Below are 19,842 nucleotides of genomic sequence, written 5' to 3' on the forward strand. Positions count from 1 at the left end.
CATGATTTTAAGCAAAAGTTGTAGAAACAGTAATTCATTTGGGAACCAACTATTTAATCATGTATTCTGAACCTCAGACAGTACGTTAACAAGAATCGATAGAAACACCCCATTAGATGAATATGCGAAAACCCCGATCATTTTGTGAGATACGGATAAACATTAAGAAGACTACTACTCGAACAGATCACGAAGATAGGAAGAACGTGAGCGCCTCTAAAAAGATTTACTCCTCAGAATGAGTGATCACAGCATGTGGAAAACGTTATTCACCATTCTACTTATGTACCTTCTAAAGAAGACAGGTGCTTCAAGTAAGTCAAGACTATATTATATTCATAAACGATCAAATTACATTAATATTTCCTTGCTCACGTTTTTATATACGATTTTCACAAGTTGCCTAAAGTGTTTATTCAAATACAATTTATTTAAAGGGTAAAGAAACTGCAATCGCAGTAAAAGTACATAAATAAAAAAATATAAAGATATCTCACTGTTTTGATTTCATTGCGCAGATGGTCATTATTTTAAATATAAATACTGTGAAATAATTCAAATTCGTGAGGACCAATTTTCGTTGATTGATGGGTTTTATTTTTTTGCTTATTTGTAAGGATGTAAATTCGCAGATGCGTCGGTTTTCAGTTTTAGTCATAAAAATAACTCTATGAAATTATTTTTGTGGAGTAAGTAAAGGGCTACCCATAAATAATTTAAAAATTGAGCCACCATAAATAATAATGATTCCACAACATTCTTAAAGACCAAAATGACAAGCAATTTATGATTTTCAATATACTTGTCTTTTTATTATACTTTATTCATAAATAACATATTTAACATTTAATAATTTTGTACAATACTGTATATAGGGAAATATTCGCCCCGATTTATTTTCGTCCCTTTCACCCTTGTTGTCAGCAGGTGAATTTAAGACTGGGCAAATTCCAATGTTCCACTTTACCTCTTTAGTACACAAGCGTGTCTAGGCGAAATTAAGACGGGACAAAACAATTTGCAAGTGTTGAAGGGCAATAATAACACGGTGCAAAAATAAACCTGTATACAGTATTCGGTAGGTTTTGTGTGACATGTACAGAAGCAAATCTTGAGAGTAATAACTATTTAGCATAAACTATTATAATATAAAAAATGTCTGAATTTTTTCAGCCAAATTTTGCGAGAATTTAACCGTTAAAGCCCTTTATCTAAAATTTGACATAACTAAACCCCATGTTTTATTATGACAAAATGATACTGAATACCTATCTAGACAAACTGGATTAATCTAACTGATAAAATTCTTGATTGTAACTTTTATGGGAATTGTCATATTAAAATCAATATTAAGCAGCTTCATGCATAATATTTTTGTATTCCCTCTATTCAATGTGACCATTGTGCATAATTAAAAACAAAATTTGAAAAAATAAGTTTGCCTAATCACAAACACTGACAACAAATCCTTATCAGGTTGAAATTGCATTTTAGGTGCAAAAAGGTCAAATTAAATGCTCTTCGTATAAACAGTTTCTGAGGCGAAGCAAGCTACTGACAAACAAGTTGATAAAACAGGACTGTCAACAGTTGCATTTTAGGTGCAAAAAGGTCAAATTAAATGCTCTTCGTATAAACAGTTTCTAAGGCGAAGCAAGCTACTGACAAACAAGTTGATAAAACAGGACTGTCAACAGTCTCGTATGAAGTCATCTTTTCGTAAGTTCTATGGTCGATACAACGACCTTGTCAGCAAATTCAATCTTTCACTGGGTAGCATGCTTACTGACGTTTTTCATACTAATTGATAAACAATAATTAATCACCTAATTGTCCATAGGCGTCGGAACCGGGGGGGGGGGGGCTAGGGGGGCTTAGCCCCCCCCCCCCCCCCACTTTTTTTGCAAAGTTATACCTAACTATTAGAAACATAGCATGATAGAGGGATCAGCCCCCCACTTTTTGTCGCAGGAAAGAATATTGTTCCGAAATTTACCTTGAAAGATTGAGAACTTGGATTCAAAAGCCTACTAGCCCCCCACCCCACCTCACGGATTAGGAATTTCATGATTTTGGGAAAGTATAGGTATACTCCCCCCCCCCCCCCCCCCCCCTGGTTAGGATTTCCATGATTTTGGGAATTACTTTTTTCTCAATATTTCTGAGGATTTGTCTAGCCTCCCCCCACTTTCAATTTGCTTCCGACGCCAGTGTTGTCTACTGACTTTTCCGTCTTTTCCCGATTACGACAAAGAGCACATGGCGGGTGAGACCGGTCAGCAGAGGATGCTCACTCCTCCTAGGCACCTGATCCTACATCTATCTTTTTAGAGTTCCGTGTTGCTCTGCTTTGAGTTTGTATTACGTTTTGTAGATGGTTGGTGTAAAATTGGCGTTTTAGGTGCAGAGGTTCTTGATAAAAAAGAAATTTGAACTTTTTTCCTACATTTTCCTTAGTTAAACTTTTAACCCCGCCGTGGGTCATATTTTTTATGTGTTGGTCACGAATTTTAAGAATAATGACTTTATAAACAAGCTTTGGTGTAAATATTGGCATTTCTGGTGCAGTGGTTCTCGAGAAGATTTTAAAAAAAAACTTCCTACGTATTTCTATGTTTAACTTTGAACACCACCATGGGCCCTTAGTTTAGACCCATTGTCACGAATTTTACAAATAAGAATAGTCACTATATTATATTAGCAAGCTTTTGTGTATATATTGGCATTTCTGGTGCAGTGGTTTTTGAGAAAAAGATTTTTAAAGACACGCATCTTATACTTACTATTTCGCAATTATCCCCCTTTCAAAAAAAGGTAACGCCCTTTATTTTTACAATTTAGAATCCTCTTCCAATGAGGATGCTGTGTACTCAAGTTTAGTTGAATATGGCCCTGTGGTTTTAGATAAGAAGTGTAAAAAATGTGAAACGTTTACAGACGGACAGACGCCGGACAACAGGTAACCAGAAAAGTTCACTTGAACCTCCGATTCAGGTGAGCTTAAAACCAATTAATTAGAATAATATCTACATCTGTAGTAGCATTCACATGATTGAAAAGGGTACATGCATTGCCAATTGTACATATCTGTGAAATGTGGAGATTTTATTCGCATGAACTTTATCAATTTCTTCATTCAGTTGACTTAACTTTTGCATTTGAGTATACATATATGCGGAGCACGCGCACTCAAATGGTGTTTTTTCTTAAACAAATATTGAACTTTTTTCTGTTTGCGTTGTCTATATTTTGTCTAATCAGCGCTATTACTTCTTTCGCAAAATAAGCGTAGAACGGAAAATGCAAAATAAATGAATGAAGTACAACACGTAGAAGATCTACATGTTTACAATTTTTAAATCTTCTATTACTTTTAACTAGATAAAAGCGCGTATATCACAAAGTTACGTGATGACTAGGGCATGGAAATCACGACGCCACCCGCTGTTTCAGAATTATCCATCCGAGAGGTCAAGGTGTGAATGTAGGGAGGGGGTCCGAGGTATACTAATAATGGCGTTTGTCAAAATGGGTGTCCAATGCCAGTTATTTAACTAGATCATTTTTATGATTTTGTTTGAATTTTCTAGTCATCTACCAATCCTGCTCCCTGTAAATAAACCAGTTCTATAAACATCGCAGAAAATTTGAAAATGTTTAAGTAGGTCCAGAATCAGTTTACAAATCCAGAGTTACTCATGCTGGCCAGATGTCAGTTTCAAAGTCAAAACAGGAGTTCGTCAAGGGTGTTTGCTGTCACCATTTCTCTTTCTCCTTCTTATCGATTGGATTCTGAAGACTGCCACATCAGACAGAGTAAATGGAATACAGTGGACACAACTTGACTATCTAGATTTTGCTGATGACCTGGCTCTCCTTTCACGCAACCGCAATCAGATACAGGACAAGACACCTCGCCTGGCAACTACATTATAATTAGCAGCAATTAAAAAAACAGAACTGATGAAGATAAACACCACTGTCCAGATACCAGTTACAGTTGGTCCAAGTTCATCAAAGGAGTCCTTCATCTATCTTGGAAGTATTGTAGACAAACTGGGTGGCACAGACCCTGACATCAAGTCAAAAATTGGCAAGGCAAGAACTGCATTGTTTATGCTTAAAAACATATGGACCTCTAAAAACATACGCATTACTACCAAGCTGTGGATCGTTTACTCCAACGTTAAGTCCTGCCTATTGTATGGAGCAGAGACCTGGATGACAATAAAAACATCCCTGCAGAGTATCCAGACCTTTTACAACAAAGGCGCATCTTCAACATCAGATAGCCTGAGAAGATCTCAAATGAAGACCTGTGGAGGAAAGCAGGACGTACAAGAATTAATTGAAATCCAAATAAGACATCGGAAATGGGGCTGGATAGGACACACCTTGACAAAACCACCATCCAGCATTACACGTCAAGCCCTTATCCAGCACACACTGGGATAGGGGAAAAGGGATCGCCCAAGGGGTCGTCCAAGAAACTCCTGGAGGCGGGATGCAAAGGCAGAGCTTTAGGCATTAGATATGACCTCTGTAACAGTGCCGCCAGAGCAGCCCAGAACCGTATTCGATGGAAGACTGTTGTTGATGGCCATGTTTCTCACGGAACGACAGGTCTAAGTAAGTAAGTAGAATCAGTCTGCAAACTATGTTTATGGATAACTCATCAATGAACACAAGGTTTTGGTAATGCCGCACGAGTGTTGCTAATTAAGACGCGGAACGGAACATAGCGAAAATGGAAATTCTTATATATTGTTATTAAATAAAGGAGTTGAACAAGCCGGAAAGGATACGCAGTGTATTAAATGAAACGAGTTTATATCTTTCATAAAAGATTATCAATAGAAGTTAATATATTCAGAAATTGTATGATTAAATAATTACCTAAAACTAAACTTCACATACAAAAATCACATGCGGAAAATGAAACTAGACGACGTTCAAAAATATTTATTCACATTGTATACATTTAGTATACATATTCTTTTATAAAAGTGAACAAAAAAAATTATATTCTAAAACTAAGTGTGGAGATGATGGGGTTAAATATTAGACAAGGAATGGCGATATTACCAAAAAAAAATAAGAAAACAACAACGGTGGTGAAGATCCAATCAATGCTGCTTTCAAAATAAAAAAAAGTGTACAGATATGTCTATAATAACATAACATTTTGATAGTATACATCTATCAATTACCTGAATTACAAACATCACGATGTCAATTGTAGTTCACAAACACATCATCATGAAACAAACGTATATAAAAAGTTGTCTCAAGGCGAGGTTAAATGTTTAATAGAGAAATACTTAGAAAAAATGTTAATAATTTTTTGATCAAGAACTACTGCACTTAAGAAGTCAATATTTACACCAAAACTTGTTTCTCTAGTGAACATTCTTAAATGTTAAAAGCGTGACTATAAGACCAAAACTGGGGCATAAGGCGGAATTCAAAGTTTAACAATGCAACATGTATGAAAAATATTCAAAAGCTTCATCTTTTGAAAAGAACTACTCCATATTTATATAAAAGCTTGTTTATATTGTGAATATTCTTAATTGTCAAGATCGTGACTCTCGGACCAAAACTAAGGCCCCAGGCAGGGCTTAAAGTTATACATAGAAATACATAGGAACATGTTTTTTTTTAAGTTTTCTTCTCAAAAACAATTGCATCAGAAATGACAATATTTACACAAAAGTTTTTTTTATCAAGTAAAAACTTTAAATTGTAAAAACGGGGTTCAGAGTTTAACATAGAAATACGTATGAAAATGTTTAAAAAATCTTCTTCTCCATAACCACTGCACCAGAAATGCCAATATATATATACAAAAGTTTTTTTATATAGCGAATATTCTTAACAGTGAAAATTGTGACCCTCGGACCAAACCTGGGTCCCCAGGCTGCACTCTAAGTTAAACAAAGAAATACGTAGGAAAAATGTTTTAAAAATTTCTACTCAAGAACTACTGCATCAGGAATGCCTATATGTACAAAAAAGCTTGCTTAATTAGTACAAAAATTGTGGCCTTAGGTTGAATGTAAAGTTTTCTAGATAAAAATGTTTAAAAATCTTCTTTTCAAGAACATCCAAACTTCAGTTTGTGAGATTACTAATCAATAATTGCGTGACGACTAGACTAATGCCGGGGCCCCAAGACAGGTTCAACGTTTAACATACTAGAAATATATATTATGAAAAATGTTTTAAAAGTTTTCGTTTTAAGAGCTACAAAGCTACAGTTTTTTACTAAGCAAGCATCTTACAAAATGTATGATATGTTAGATTCTAAATTGTTAAAGCCAACCCAAAACAACGGAACAATCCTGGGGCTTTAGAAGGTGTTCAAAGTTTAAAATAGAAATGACATATGATACGAAATAGAATGTGACAATGAATTTTTGTGCAGGTGAGCGATATGGCCCATGGGCATCTTGTTTTAACAATTTTCTACTCTTTGAACAGAAACAAAACATGTTAAAACTTCACATGTATTGCTATAGAACAACAAAAAGCAGAGATGAATTACCTTTTACAATGATTCAACGACCATAAGGAAGAACTATTAAAGCGAGTATGTGACCGCTTTTGAAATCCAAACAAAAATTGTAAAAAAAAATTCACGTAGGTATTCCTAGCTGCAGGTCTGTAGCACCCATTCTGTAAAAACGTTTTTTTTCAGACCAAAAGGTAAAGCCCTGCAGCTAGATACTCTTAAAAATAATCACTGAATCATCTCATTATCAGCGTCATTTTTTTAAATTTTACTGTGCCAGCACTTACAGCCTGTATGTAATTATATTGTATACTTTCGAAATAGTATTACCGTGTGAAATGTTCCCCTTGGACATGACACCTTTTCCCCTGTCACTAACGTTGAGTGACTTCGATCGGACACTTTAAATTGACACTCAATTTATCTAAATAATCCATTTATTGTGAAATAACTGATGAAGCTCAAAGTTGCCGATTTCAATGGGAATTGTAGTTTGACCATTTATTTTGAAATAAGTGCCAGTTACACCTCGTGCAAAAGTAACTGAATTTGAAGTGGATAATTTCTCTGCAATTTCACCTTTTTGTACAGTTTTTCAAATATGATAGAAATGCCTGTCCTAATGTCAACTAAAGCCGAAACATCATGGCCGGTGTAATGAAGAATAATGACTCCCGTAGAATAATGACCGGGGGTCATTTTTCGACGTAGAATAATGACCCCCCGGTCATTATTCTACGCCGAAAAATGACCCCCCGGTCATTATTCTACGTAGAAAAATGACCCCTTTGCCTGAAGAATAAGTGTCATTTTCATAAAAATGAGCACACTCCACATGAAGAAAAGTGACCCCTGTAGAATACTGACCCCCCTTGTAGATTAAAGTTTTTTCAGTATATTTTTTTATTATTTGTGAAATAGTCTGCACACTATTGTAATTCAACGCTGCAGTTTACAGAAAGTGACAGAAATTATAATTCATATTTAAATAAACTTAAAGTAAAAAAAAAAGGGGTATATCTTAGAAAATAAAAATCCTTCCGTTATAACAAGACATTGACGTGTTGCATCGGGGTATGGTTGTCATCTTAAACGGGCATGGTCACGATTTTAGTCAAAACTTATTTTTCCGATTTTAATGTTCACAATACTGCAGTAAGGCATTTTTAATAGGCAACCAAAATTTGAGTGTCATTCGTTGAGTTATAAGCAAGTTACAGAGCTTGCCATTCTTTGCTATGTAAATGAAGCTTTTGTTTACTTTTTGAATATTGAAGTAAACATTCCAATTTTAGACCTAATGAATGTGTTAAACATAAGGAAATGTTTATTTATGCTTAAAATGAATAAGAAGATAGACAAATCAGCTTGAAAAAGATTTTTTACTGGTATATTGAACCTATGTAAACAAAAGCAGGGCACAAACCTTGTTTACATGACACAGATTTGTGAGCCCTGTATCTTGCCTATAACTTTACAACTGACCCTCAAATTCCATTTGATCAGTAGAAATGCTTTCCTTAAGCATTGTAAATAATGAAAACAGAAAAATAGAATTTGACCAAAATCGTGACCATGCCCCTTTAACAATTACATTTACATATATATCGATAGGGCCACTTCGACCTTAGGGCGAAGATGCGAAGTTGCAAAGGCGATTGTGTGAAGGCGAAGGAGCAAAAGTGCGAAGATGCGACGACGAAGCGCGAATATGTGATGCCTAAAGTGCAAAGGTGCGAAGGCGAAGGAGCGATACTAGCTACTATCACTCCTTCCCAACTTCGCAGTTTGGCCTTCGCATCTTCGCACTTTCGCCTTCGCCTTTTTTTATTGCATTCAGCAAGTATCGGTCGATTACATAGAATTTAATGCAGACACCGTACTTGCCAAGGTTTTACGATCAATCCAGGCTATTATTGGTACGCATCCGCTAGGCCATCGCGCTTAAAATGAATGTTTATAAATATTTTGATGTGTACATGTGACATATACATGTATGTTTACCAGTGCTGGCTATGCCTAATCATTATATAGTCCACATAAAATTTAATGTTCACAATAATGTGTACATTTGCACTTCCAGACTCATGTCACTTACCAGCTGTCTGTTTACCGTGGACCAAACACAGTAACATTCTAATTTCATTATGCGACACTCCTTGCTCATGCATGGATCTAGAGGGGGAGTGGGGGTCCGCGGAAAATTTAATATTAATAATTTCACGCAGTAAAAGGGGAGAGGGGGTCCTGACCCTTTCCCCCTGGATAATTTAAGTTTATCAATTTTATAAAATTCAAATTTCTAAAATATGCCTCTGAACCCGAAAACGATAGAGAGCTCCGCAATTATAAAACATAGGTAATCACAGATTACAAAGCTCACCAAGACGAGGCATTATCTTTATGAGGCATCAACTAAATGAGACCACATTTATCATATTATATGAAAACCATCCTTTATAATCTTGGATATTCATGGATTCTTCGCCTCGCCATCTATGAGATTGATCAACCCAATATATTTCCGTAGTAAGTCAGTAACTAACCTAATAAGTAATAATATTGTATAATATAGTATGATATTGTATTGTATGATATTGTATCATGTTTTATAAATAATATGACATTGTATTATACATGTATGATACAATATAATTTGATACAATATTGTATCATATCGAATGATACAATATCATGGGATAAAATAGAATATTATATAATATCATATCAAATGATGCAATATCATGGGATAAAATAAAATATATATAATACAATTATATTATACATATTGTATCATATGATACAATAATTTATATAACAACATCATAAAATACAATTTCATGTGATATGATAACATATCATATAAACCAATATCATATTATACAATATCGTAGGATACAATATTTTATAATACTACAATATCATATATACAATTTCATTTTATATAATTCTATATTACAGAAACCAATATCATATTATACAATACTGTATGATACAATATCATAGAATATACAATATTATATCATAGGATGCAATATTATATATTGCAATATCATATATAATAGTATCATGTGATTAAATAATTAATTAATAATACAATATAATATTATACATTATTATGTCATAATATACAAAACTATACATAACAATATCATGATACAATATCATATCATAAAATATAAAAAAGTAATACAATATAATACCGTATCATATAACGTTTTACAATATAACATATGGTATTATATTTTCTCCTATGAAACAATAGTGTTTCATGTCATACAATACTATATCATAGGAATCATGTTATATCATTTAACAACAACCTCATCAATCTATCAAGCAGGTTTGACTGAGGTAGGAGATTTCTATAGCATCCTTGATAATGGAGATCAGACTCTGCATCTGAAGCAACCTCTGCCTTTCATTTATAATATAGTTAAATCAACTATGCAAGCTATCATCTATAAAACATGTGACCTGTTCCAAAAAATAAAACCTAATCAAGCATCATCAACCTATGGTTCAGATTCAGCATTCAAGCCTGTCAGGTGCATCAGTATCATAAGACGCACCATCCATGCAAATTTGGTGAGGTTAGGACCAGTAATAACTACGATATCATCATCAGAGGACACCAGGAATTAAAACCTTTACCTCCTCCAGCATCCCCAACCTATTGCTCTGATTCAGCTTCAATGCCTGTCAGGTGCATCAGTATCATAAGACACACCATCCATTCAGGTTAGGTGAATTTAGCAAGTTTGATGAAGATGAGACAAGTAATAGCTTGGATACAGGAGCTGCAACAAAAACTTTAACCAGCTCCAGACGCCGACGCCGGGGGTATAGCATTAGCTCCTCTTGATTTCGTCTCTGTGAGCTAAAAAGGCGAAAGCGCGAAGATTCGAACGCGAGAGTGCGAAATTCCAAAGGCGTAGCGGTAGTAGTATCACTTCTTCGCCTTCGCAACTTAGCTGTTTCATCTTCGCGCTTCGCCGTCGCATCTTCTATATTCTTCATAATTTATTGTTCATGAATTATACTTGCATTGAGGATTTTCACTATTACTTTGGACACAATAAAGATCGTGTGATCAAAATCAAGGGGGATATAAACCCCTAACATGGGCCCTAACCTCTTATCAACGTTTTTAGAAACAATCTTTTCTTATTATAATCGATCAGTGTTTATCATCTATTAAGATTTACTATAGTCAAGTACTCTTCACACATTTGCTATAAAAGAATAAAGTCTATTCATGATCACAAATACAACATTACAACAAATGTTTAGAATATTGATGTCCATGTATTATGTAGAAGAAAACAAAACTAACGCAAAATGATTTTTTAAAAATCACTTTCCTCAAGAAATGTAAATAAGAAGTATTCATATTCATACGTTACATGTATCTGCCCCCTTAGTTTTTTTTCCATAAAGATATATACATGTATCATTCTAAGATTGACAATGAATATTGCTTAATATATTATTACAACAATTATTCTTTCATGATTATTGTTCGTAAATTATCACACAATACCCTCATTGTGTATGAATCTTTCTTTATTTGTGTCATTTCGTGTGCTTGCTACGGATATGAAAAACTATATACAGCGATTTATTTACGGGACAGCCTATTTCTTTTCATGTTTACAGGGGGGTCATTTTTCTATGGGGGTCATTTTTCTTCATGTTTAACATGAAGAAAAATAACCCCTGGGTCTTTTTTCTTCAGAAAAATCCAATTATTCTTCAGCTAGGGGGGTCATTATTCTACGTTGAAAAATGACCCCCGGTCATTATTTTACGGGGGTCATTATTCTTCATTACACCGGCAACCGTAGCGTTGATCTTGTTTTGATGCTCATAGTTAGAAACGAACCCAACAATGTTTTGTGGCTTCAAACGTTTGAATTTGGATGGGAACATAATTGCAATATGCCCGATTTTCTTGCATTATCTATACATTCTAGTAATACTGCGACATTGTGAAGGAAAATGGTCACACTACCCACAACGAAAGCAGGGGGTTCTCTAATGTTTCAATGGTTTTCTCTTTTGATTTGCACAATGGGGCACATTTGTGTAAGAAGACACAGATTTGCAATTTTGATAAGGAAGCTCATTTTGAAGGGCTTGATTAACACACACATTTTCAATACATTCATAGGATGGCACTATTTGATTTTCTTGATCACAAACTCAATTCACACACTTTGTATCACAAAGCACTTTATTTGAAATTTTGTCGACCTTTTCCTGTAGATTTTCAAATACTGAATTGATCGCTTCCACTTCATTCGCCTCCGCTCTCTTCTTTATTCTCTTTGCAACCTTAGCAACTCGGAGACGCTTCTCTATTTCCTGTGATGTCTTCCCGTCGTCTTGTCCAACAGCGTGCAGGATGTACTCTGGACTGTAAAGAAACATGAATTACTGTAAATTCCTAATTAAACGCGAGGAATTAATATCCGCGTAAAATCGCGAGAAGCCCGTCTCGCGAATTCTAGAATCTCGCTTTTAATTTTGGGACACATGAAAACTACATGAAACTACGATAAAATTTCGGCATTCGCGATTTTATGTTCTCGCGATTTGTTGGTAAATTATTGAATCGCAGAAATTAAGTACTCGCGTAAAATAAGGAATCTACAGTAATCCATCATGAATCGGTCGGGCAATTGGCTTCTTCTTGCTATTTCTTGACGTCATTTATGTAGTTTGTAACATTTTCGTACTTACGTTGCTTGCGTTCATTGTAGGCTAGTAATCAGTCCGCATTTGTAGTTCCATAATTTTAAATAATGTACTTGTTAAAGTGTCCTTATTCGCTTTCATTTCTTCGGGTAGGTACTGGTACCATACTAACGCATGTTCATCGAATAATAATAAAGGTTCTTCCTCGTTAAGTTGTGTCGCTTTTGCAAACAAGTTAAACTGAAAAATCCATTTCTTTAAAGTTTCCTTTAAACTTGGTTGGCGTGAATTTCAAAACATCCATACTAAACTTCGTCTTCACTGCGTTTCAGGCATTGTCCGCTCAGCTGTCCGTAACTTCTCGTCATACCGTTCTGACACGTTTCCCCATGTCTAGGTTAAATGTCTATTTTTCCTGTGAGATATACATCTTTGGAAAAACAGGATACTACACCAGTTATAACTGCCTGGTTTGTACCGTATGTGGTATTTTTCCGTATCGGGCGACTACTAGGGATTTAGCTCAACACCCGATTTATTTTCCACATTCCACATTTACTCCGGTTAATTACACAATTATACAAACAGTTACTCTCCACTCCGTACACATTAAAAGGGGAAACTCGCTTATTTTCAATAATTCTAACTTGATGTTAACCATCATATGACAAGGAGAGAAAACGTAACGGATTAGACGGACGACTTTTATCTTGACTCTTAACCTCTAACTATCGGACTCTGACCCTTACTAACTTAGACTCATATAATTATATAAAGCATATAATAATATTTTACTGGCATGACCCTCTTAATAATTGACATGTATAAATCATCTAATCAGAGAATATTTCTGTATCCCTAAACTGACCATCGTTCTGATCATATAATTACATCTACCGAGTATGATACCCTCTATTTCTTACAGAAACTCATGGTTCATTCATAGCTCTATAGAAACCGCCATACTGAAATCTACACGCCCCGTTTATCGATTGGTCGAAATCTACAGCGGCTAAAACTGGCTAGATACTGACAGGACTAAAATCTACACACCCATTTTATCGATTTGTGGAAACCCACAGCAACCTAATAACAAGTATTCCTTTTAAAGGAATGATCAATACTAAGATATATTGATAGCTAGAAGCAATCAACATGATCAGTTTGATGTAAAATAATTTAAAAGGAACTGTATTTTTACAAAATATAGAATATTTTGATTCTGTACACCATATTCATCATTATAAACCGTCAACAAATATAATTTTGAGATAAAATTTGGAGAAAGCCGTTCGTAAACTCCTTGTCTAGTTTTATATTTTTAACGTAATTATTAAATGTTGATGTATCTTCTTCTTCTTCAGAATACTGAGTAGGGCTCTTCAAAGAGCATTAACACGTATACAAAGAAACTTCAAAGAGTTGTATTAAAATAATTTTAATGTTATGACGGCATTCAATGTTTTTCAGTAATCTCTAGGGTACATTTTCTCCAGGAGAAAACGTACCCTATGAAAATCATAATTATACTACTTAATAGTTTTTAATACTTTTAAATACTATTTTGCATAATAAATATACAGAAATGTAAGAATTTCATAGATAAATGAATTTAATACTTTATAATTTGGACATTTTCAATAATTTTCAAATGCTACTTTAATGCGTATTTCAATGCATAGATGTATAGAAATATATTCATGTTATGAATGATATCATTATAATAATTGTAGCAACTTTTTTTTTAGTACAAAATAATGACCTGTCATAAAGTGTTATCAGTCTACTTCTTCTAATTATCTATTTATCGGTAGCCTTATCGATTTGAGTTTCTCTATGCGAGATCCCCTGATTTTAATTATAGTGATGATAAATTAAATACCTGAGGAGTTAATATTATGTAATATTATGTACTGCCTCCCCGCGCAGGAGGTAGAAATATTCACTCTCCACACATTATACATGTCAATGGCGTCGGAAGCAAATTCACTGTTCAATGTTACATCTCGTAGTAGTTTCCATATATATGAATCAAACAAATATTTAAAAGACTTTGACTTGGTTTTATTAAGCAACTTTGTTTTATAGATAATTTTCAAAAAAATGTTTTAAAAAACGCGATATCGACTTCTTGACATACTCATCATTTAGTTCTCCAAATGAGATTGCAATAAAAACTAATTATTTAACGGTTTCGTTAATGGTGGATTAATTGTCGACTAATTAAACTGCTCAGGCCACGTTCGTGTATGTGTATGTTACAAATTATTGTCTTAATAATTTAAGCACGTGACCAAGGTGACTATGCATTTTAAAACTACAGCAACAAATGATACAAATGTTCATTGTATATTTTATTTTATTTCATTTAAGAATATCTATGAAAACCATTATTGGAGAAAACGTACCCTTTAAATTAGGTTTGTTTTCTCCTGGGTACGTTTTCTCCTGGGTACGTTTTCTCCAGCATTCATCATAACTTGCTATTGAGGTCGCATAATATAACGTAACCTTGTTTATAAATCAAGCCGTCTTCCTAGCTACTATTATGCAACATCAATAGATCGAGGACAGTTCATGGAGCATCTTCTTATGATTGAGGTCAGTTCATCGAGGTCATCATTACATTACTGAATGAATCTTTCGATTGAAATTCTTACGCGTGAGACAAATTGTGCATTCTTGAATTAACAGGTCGAACTGTTTTTTATGTATGTTTGCATCGCTTAAGGTAAATGAATTGAAATAAAACTGAGTAAAATGTTATATAAATACTAAACCAAACTTCAAGTTTTTATAAGAACTACTTATGCAAGCGGAATGTGTGCGCACGTGGGAGCATTTGCCGGATGCCTCATATGGACACAACAGTGATCGGCCGAAGCCGATCACAAAAATCATTGGCAGCACGAAATAATCATGATGATGTCGGACTCAAATTTCGATTGGAGACGATTTGCCTGTTACGTTTAGCTAGCGTACTGATGTACATTAAAGGGGCATGGTCACGATTTTGGTCAAATTCCATTGTGCCATTTGTTATTATTTACAATGCTTTATGAATGTATTTCTAATGATCAAGTGAATTTTGAGAGGCAGTCGTAGAGTTATAAACAAGGTATAAAGCTGACAACTTTTTGACACGTAAACAAGGCCCGTGCCTTGTTTTTGTTTACAGAGGTTCATTATACCAGGACAAAAAAATCAAGCTGATTTATCTATCTTCTCATTCATTTTAAGCATAAATAAACAGTTTCTAACGTTTAACACATTTATATTAGGTCTAAAAATAAAATGGAATTTTCACTTCAACATTCAAAATGCAAACAAAAGCTTTGTGTACATAGCAAAGAATTGTAAGCTCTGTAACACGCTTAAAACTCAACAAATGATACCCACAATTTGGTTGCCTATTAAAAATGCCTTACAGAAGCATTGTAAACATTAAAATCGGAAAAATAATTTTTGACCAAAATCGTGACCATGCCCCTTTATCAATTTAGCAAATTTTATTAACTTTTTATAATCATTTTAATACTATAGTTAAAAGAAAGATATAAGTATATAAGCAATAAAATATTTTCTATATTGATTCATGCGGTTTATGAAGGTGGCGGCCATTGCTGAAATATTTTTACATAACCCGCGCCTTTAATTTTATTTAAAACAACAAAACTATTTCATGACTTAGGCAAAATCACAAAGAATACTAAATCTAATGCGTTAAAAGATAAATTGTTTCGATTTCGAGTAATCGATCAAGAAAATTTAATCGATGGTCATCCCTAGTTTATTCCTAAATACTAGTAAACGATAGTAAACGAAGGCATTTTAAAATATCTCTAAAACCACACCGTGAAGGGTTTTAAAATCTTGCTAATTTTTGGAAAGTTGTGAACTTAAAAAAAATCCGTCGGGGGATAATTCATAATTTTGTTTGATAGGAGAGGGGAGGTCATGTGCGTATTTTAAGTAATTTTACTGTGTAAATTCCATTTTTTTCTAGGGCGGAGGGATGTCTGGATCCCAACCCCTCTAGACCCGCGTTAACATTATATTCATTATTATATTACTTTTGCTATTTCATTCAAAATAACAAAGTATAAAAATATAGATATCAAATATCCATTTTTTTTTATGATAAACACATTTTTTTTTAGCTGTCGACTTTTCAAAATGTAAAATGACCACAAAGGGATTGGACTACAATGGAAACGTTTCAACAACAGCTTCCGGATATACATGTCAACGCTGGGAGAGTCAGTACCCGCGTCCGCATTTTTACTATCCAGTGCAAGAACAAGCTCGTTTACACGAAAACCACTGTAGAAATCCGGATAACGATGATGACTTATGGTGTTACACAACAGATAGTTACAGAGAATGGGAATTTTGTAATGTTCCAATCTGTGGTAAACGGATACTACATGTAGTTTTTTTTAATGTTTTTATCACATTCAATTAGAGACACTTGGTTATACAGAAAGAAAAGAAAAATTTAGAATGTTATTCAAAATATACTTTAAAATTGAATTTACCATAGATAGAATCACATTTAAACTTTAGAACTACAGGCCTATTTCATATTTTCAAAAATATCATGATTATTCATTTATGTCGGATTTATTGTTGATACATATGAATCATTAAAGATTTCAATTAAATATCATTGTTTGAAAATCAACGGTAATCAACGGTAAACAAACTATTATTTGTAAAAACAAAAGACGCAGTACATAGTACATATAAGAGTGTTGACATGCCGTAGAACTACAGTTTCTCCCATACAAAAAACGTGCAACTTTCGGCTCACAAAATCTTGTTGGGTAAAATTAGGGATAAGTCAAAGAGGATATTATGGCATTTGCCTTTCATTGATTTCAAGTTAAATTTCCATTAGCTGCTTATTGGTCTCCTGAATAATACTAGTACTGCATTATGATAATATCATATATGAGATATTTAATACCTTAATTAAAGACATTATTTCTGCCATCAGAATGTAGAGACACTCCAAAAGGAGAAGCATACATCGGATTAATCTCACACACAGTCAATGGACGTCAATGTGTGAGATGGGATAGCGTAAACATTTCAAAACACGAATATTTCAACAACAGCGATTTTACAGAGAAACTAAGTGTTCAAGAAAATTATTGCAGAAATCCCGACCAACGCCAATCGCCATGGTGCTTTACGGAAACATCTGGCGGTTTATGGGATTATTGTAACATTCCATTTTGTATACGTAGTGAGTAAAATTTGTTCTAATTAATTAATAGGTTTTTGTGATATCAAAAAATGTCAATTTATTATACATAATATTATATCTAACGCGTTAGGTGGGTGTTTTAAAATACTTGTTTTGCAGATACTGCAGAATGCCTTAATAGTCCCAAAGGCTTAGATTATTTTGGAACCGAGAATAAAACGGTGGACAAAGAAGAATGTCAACGCTGGGATTCACTGGAACCACATCAGCATAATTTCTCTGTAGGATTCATGGGACTCTCTGCCTCTGAACACGAAAATTATTGTAGAAACCCTAATGATGACATAATGCCGTGGTGTTTTACCGTAAATAGCAGAGTTAGGTTTCAGTATTGCAACATTCAAGAATGTAAAAAAGGTAAGTGTGATATATAAACACATAATGTATTTTTGAAATAAATAATTACTGACGTAACATTCGATATTTTTACTACATAACAAAATCGGACTTTTAGAGAAAAAAGTCGGATTTTTCTTATTTTGTTTTTCTCTGAAATATTCTTTGCAGTACTATTTTTATTAAAAGTTATTATTTTTGATAGTCAAATAATTGTGCATATTTTGTGTTGGTTTTATCTCACTTTTTCATTTAGATAATCGTATAGCACGCACTACTAAAATATTGAAAAACTCTACAAAACTATAAAATACACAATATCTCAAATAAAGTCTTGATCATTGACCTCATATAGTTTTTATTCCAGCAGAACAAGGTCAATATTATAAGTTTGATACTTTAAATGTTTTAGTATTATGATCATTAATTTTTTTTTATTGAATAAAAATGTACATGTATAAGATTTTAAAACTGATAGAGGAAATTTGGACTAAAATCTTTTAAAAATACCAATCAAAACTTCATACTTTGTATTTTTTAGTGTCACTGCCAGTCATAAACTGTATTTCATTTTTAAAAGACTTTAGCTATTTGTATTACTTTTCAATATTTTACTCAATTGTTCGTTTCGTTGATTATTTTGAATGCTTTTATATATGTATATCTTGAGTTTGATTGTTCGCGTTATTGATTATTGTTTGATTTAGTGATTTATAAATTGGGGTACTTTGAACTGAAATAGGCAATGATTGTAAGATCACAAAAACTGGATCAGAGTACAGAGGAAAACAAAACAGAACTCGAGGAGGAATTCCTTGTCAACGTTGGGACACAAATACCCCCCACAAGCCGGATCCAGATATCGGATTTCCCGGAGCCACCCTATCCGCACAGGAAAACTTTTGTAGAAACCCAAACAAATTTAAGTCAGCTCCCTGGTGCTACACAGTTGATCCCAATGTGCGCTGGCAGACCTGTGACATCCCGCTCTGTTTTAACGGCAAGAACGCTCAATATCTTGTTGAAATGTCTTTTAAAATATATTTGGAACTTTCGGAACTTGTGTCAAATTAAGCAAAGCGCATGATGTTGATTCATACGAAATAAATTTTAAAATGTTAGAACTTGAACTCATTTTTAAAGCAATACACTTGAAAAGTTGTCAACTCTTTGATCTTTGTTAATAGTGTTTATAACATACTTGTACATCGCCCGTTGTTTAAGTATATATGCTTCAAACTTAATTATTATTTGATATGGTATGCATGTTTATTTAATAGATTATGTATGTGACTTCTCCGAAGGCAACTGTTCATTGGATCAGTTAAACGATGAAACAATCAAATGGGTTACTAGATTAGAAGGTACATGTAAGTTAAAACATACAATTGTATAACATTGACAGTGATAGTGCATTTTTTAGGATTAATATCAAGTTACAAACATCCTTTACGAAATGGAAAATGGTTAATTTTGTAAAATAATCCCCTAAGTTTTTCTGTTACTTGTAGACAAAACACTAGCGTTAACACTCTCAGCTAACTCGACGGCTCTACAGTCAGTGTTACCTTCACTGATATTACCTAAAGTGCGATTCACAAACACTGGAAATTGTTTAGAAATGGAATACCGGGGCGATGGCATACGTTTAGATATAAAAACTGCCAAACTAAACCTGACAAGTCTCCAGAACAGCCCCCAGTGGATGCCCATAAAAGTTAACCTAGATAACTCTGAAGATGGCTACCAGGTTTGAGAAATCAAGTTATCGTATTGTTATAACAAGTATTCCTTTTAAAGGAAAGATCGGCAATAATGATATATTGATAGCTAGATGCAATCAACATGATCAGTTTGATATAAAATAATTTAAAAAGTACTGTATTTTTACAAAATATAGAATATTTTGAATCTGTGCACCATAATTTCATCATTATAAACCGTCAACAAATTTAATTTTGAAATAAATTTGGGGAAAGCCGTTCGTGAACTCCTTGTCTAGTTTTATATTTTTAACGTA

At 33.7% G+C, this 19,842-nt stretch overlaps 1 protein-coding gene across 1 annotated transcript; it reads left to right on the forward strand.

The window, feature by feature from the left end:
- Positions 1-174: 174 nt before the first annotated feature.
- Positions 175-18,896, forward strand: LOC136276143 (plasminogen-like). Its single transcript, XM_066087241.1, has 5 exons — positions 175-314; positions 16,375-16,626; positions 17,214-17,465; positions 17,586-17,843; positions 18,565-18,896. The coding sequence occupies exons 1-5, from the start codon at positions 239-241 to the stop codon at positions 18,894-18,896; spliced, it is 1,170 nt and encodes a 389-aa protein (XP_065943313.1). The 5' UTR covers positions 175-238.
- Positions 18,897-19,842: the final 946 nt, after the last annotated feature.

This window comes from Magallana gigas, chromosome 6 (assembly GCF_963853765.1).
Source record: "Magallana gigas chromosome 6, xbMagGiga1.1, whole genome shotgun sequence".
Classification (NCBI taxonomy): domain Eukaryota; kingdom Metazoa; phylum Mollusca; class Bivalvia; order Ostreida; family Ostreidae; genus Magallana; species Magallana gigas.

Excerpts from the sequence above, each read along its gene's own strand:
- LOC136276143 (XM_066087241.1), top strand. The coding sequence starts at position 239 with ATGAGTGATCACAGCATGTGGAAAACGTTATTCACCATTCTACTTATG. Across the intron at positions 16,627-17,213 it reads TTGTAATGTTCCAATCTGTG|AATGTAGAGACACTCCAAAA; the intron begins GTAAACGGATAC and ends TTCTGCCATCAG. Across the intron at positions 17,844-18,564 it reads CATTCAAGAATGTAAAAAAG|GCAATGATTGTAAGATCACA; the intron begins GTAAGTGTGATA and ends GAACTGAAATAG.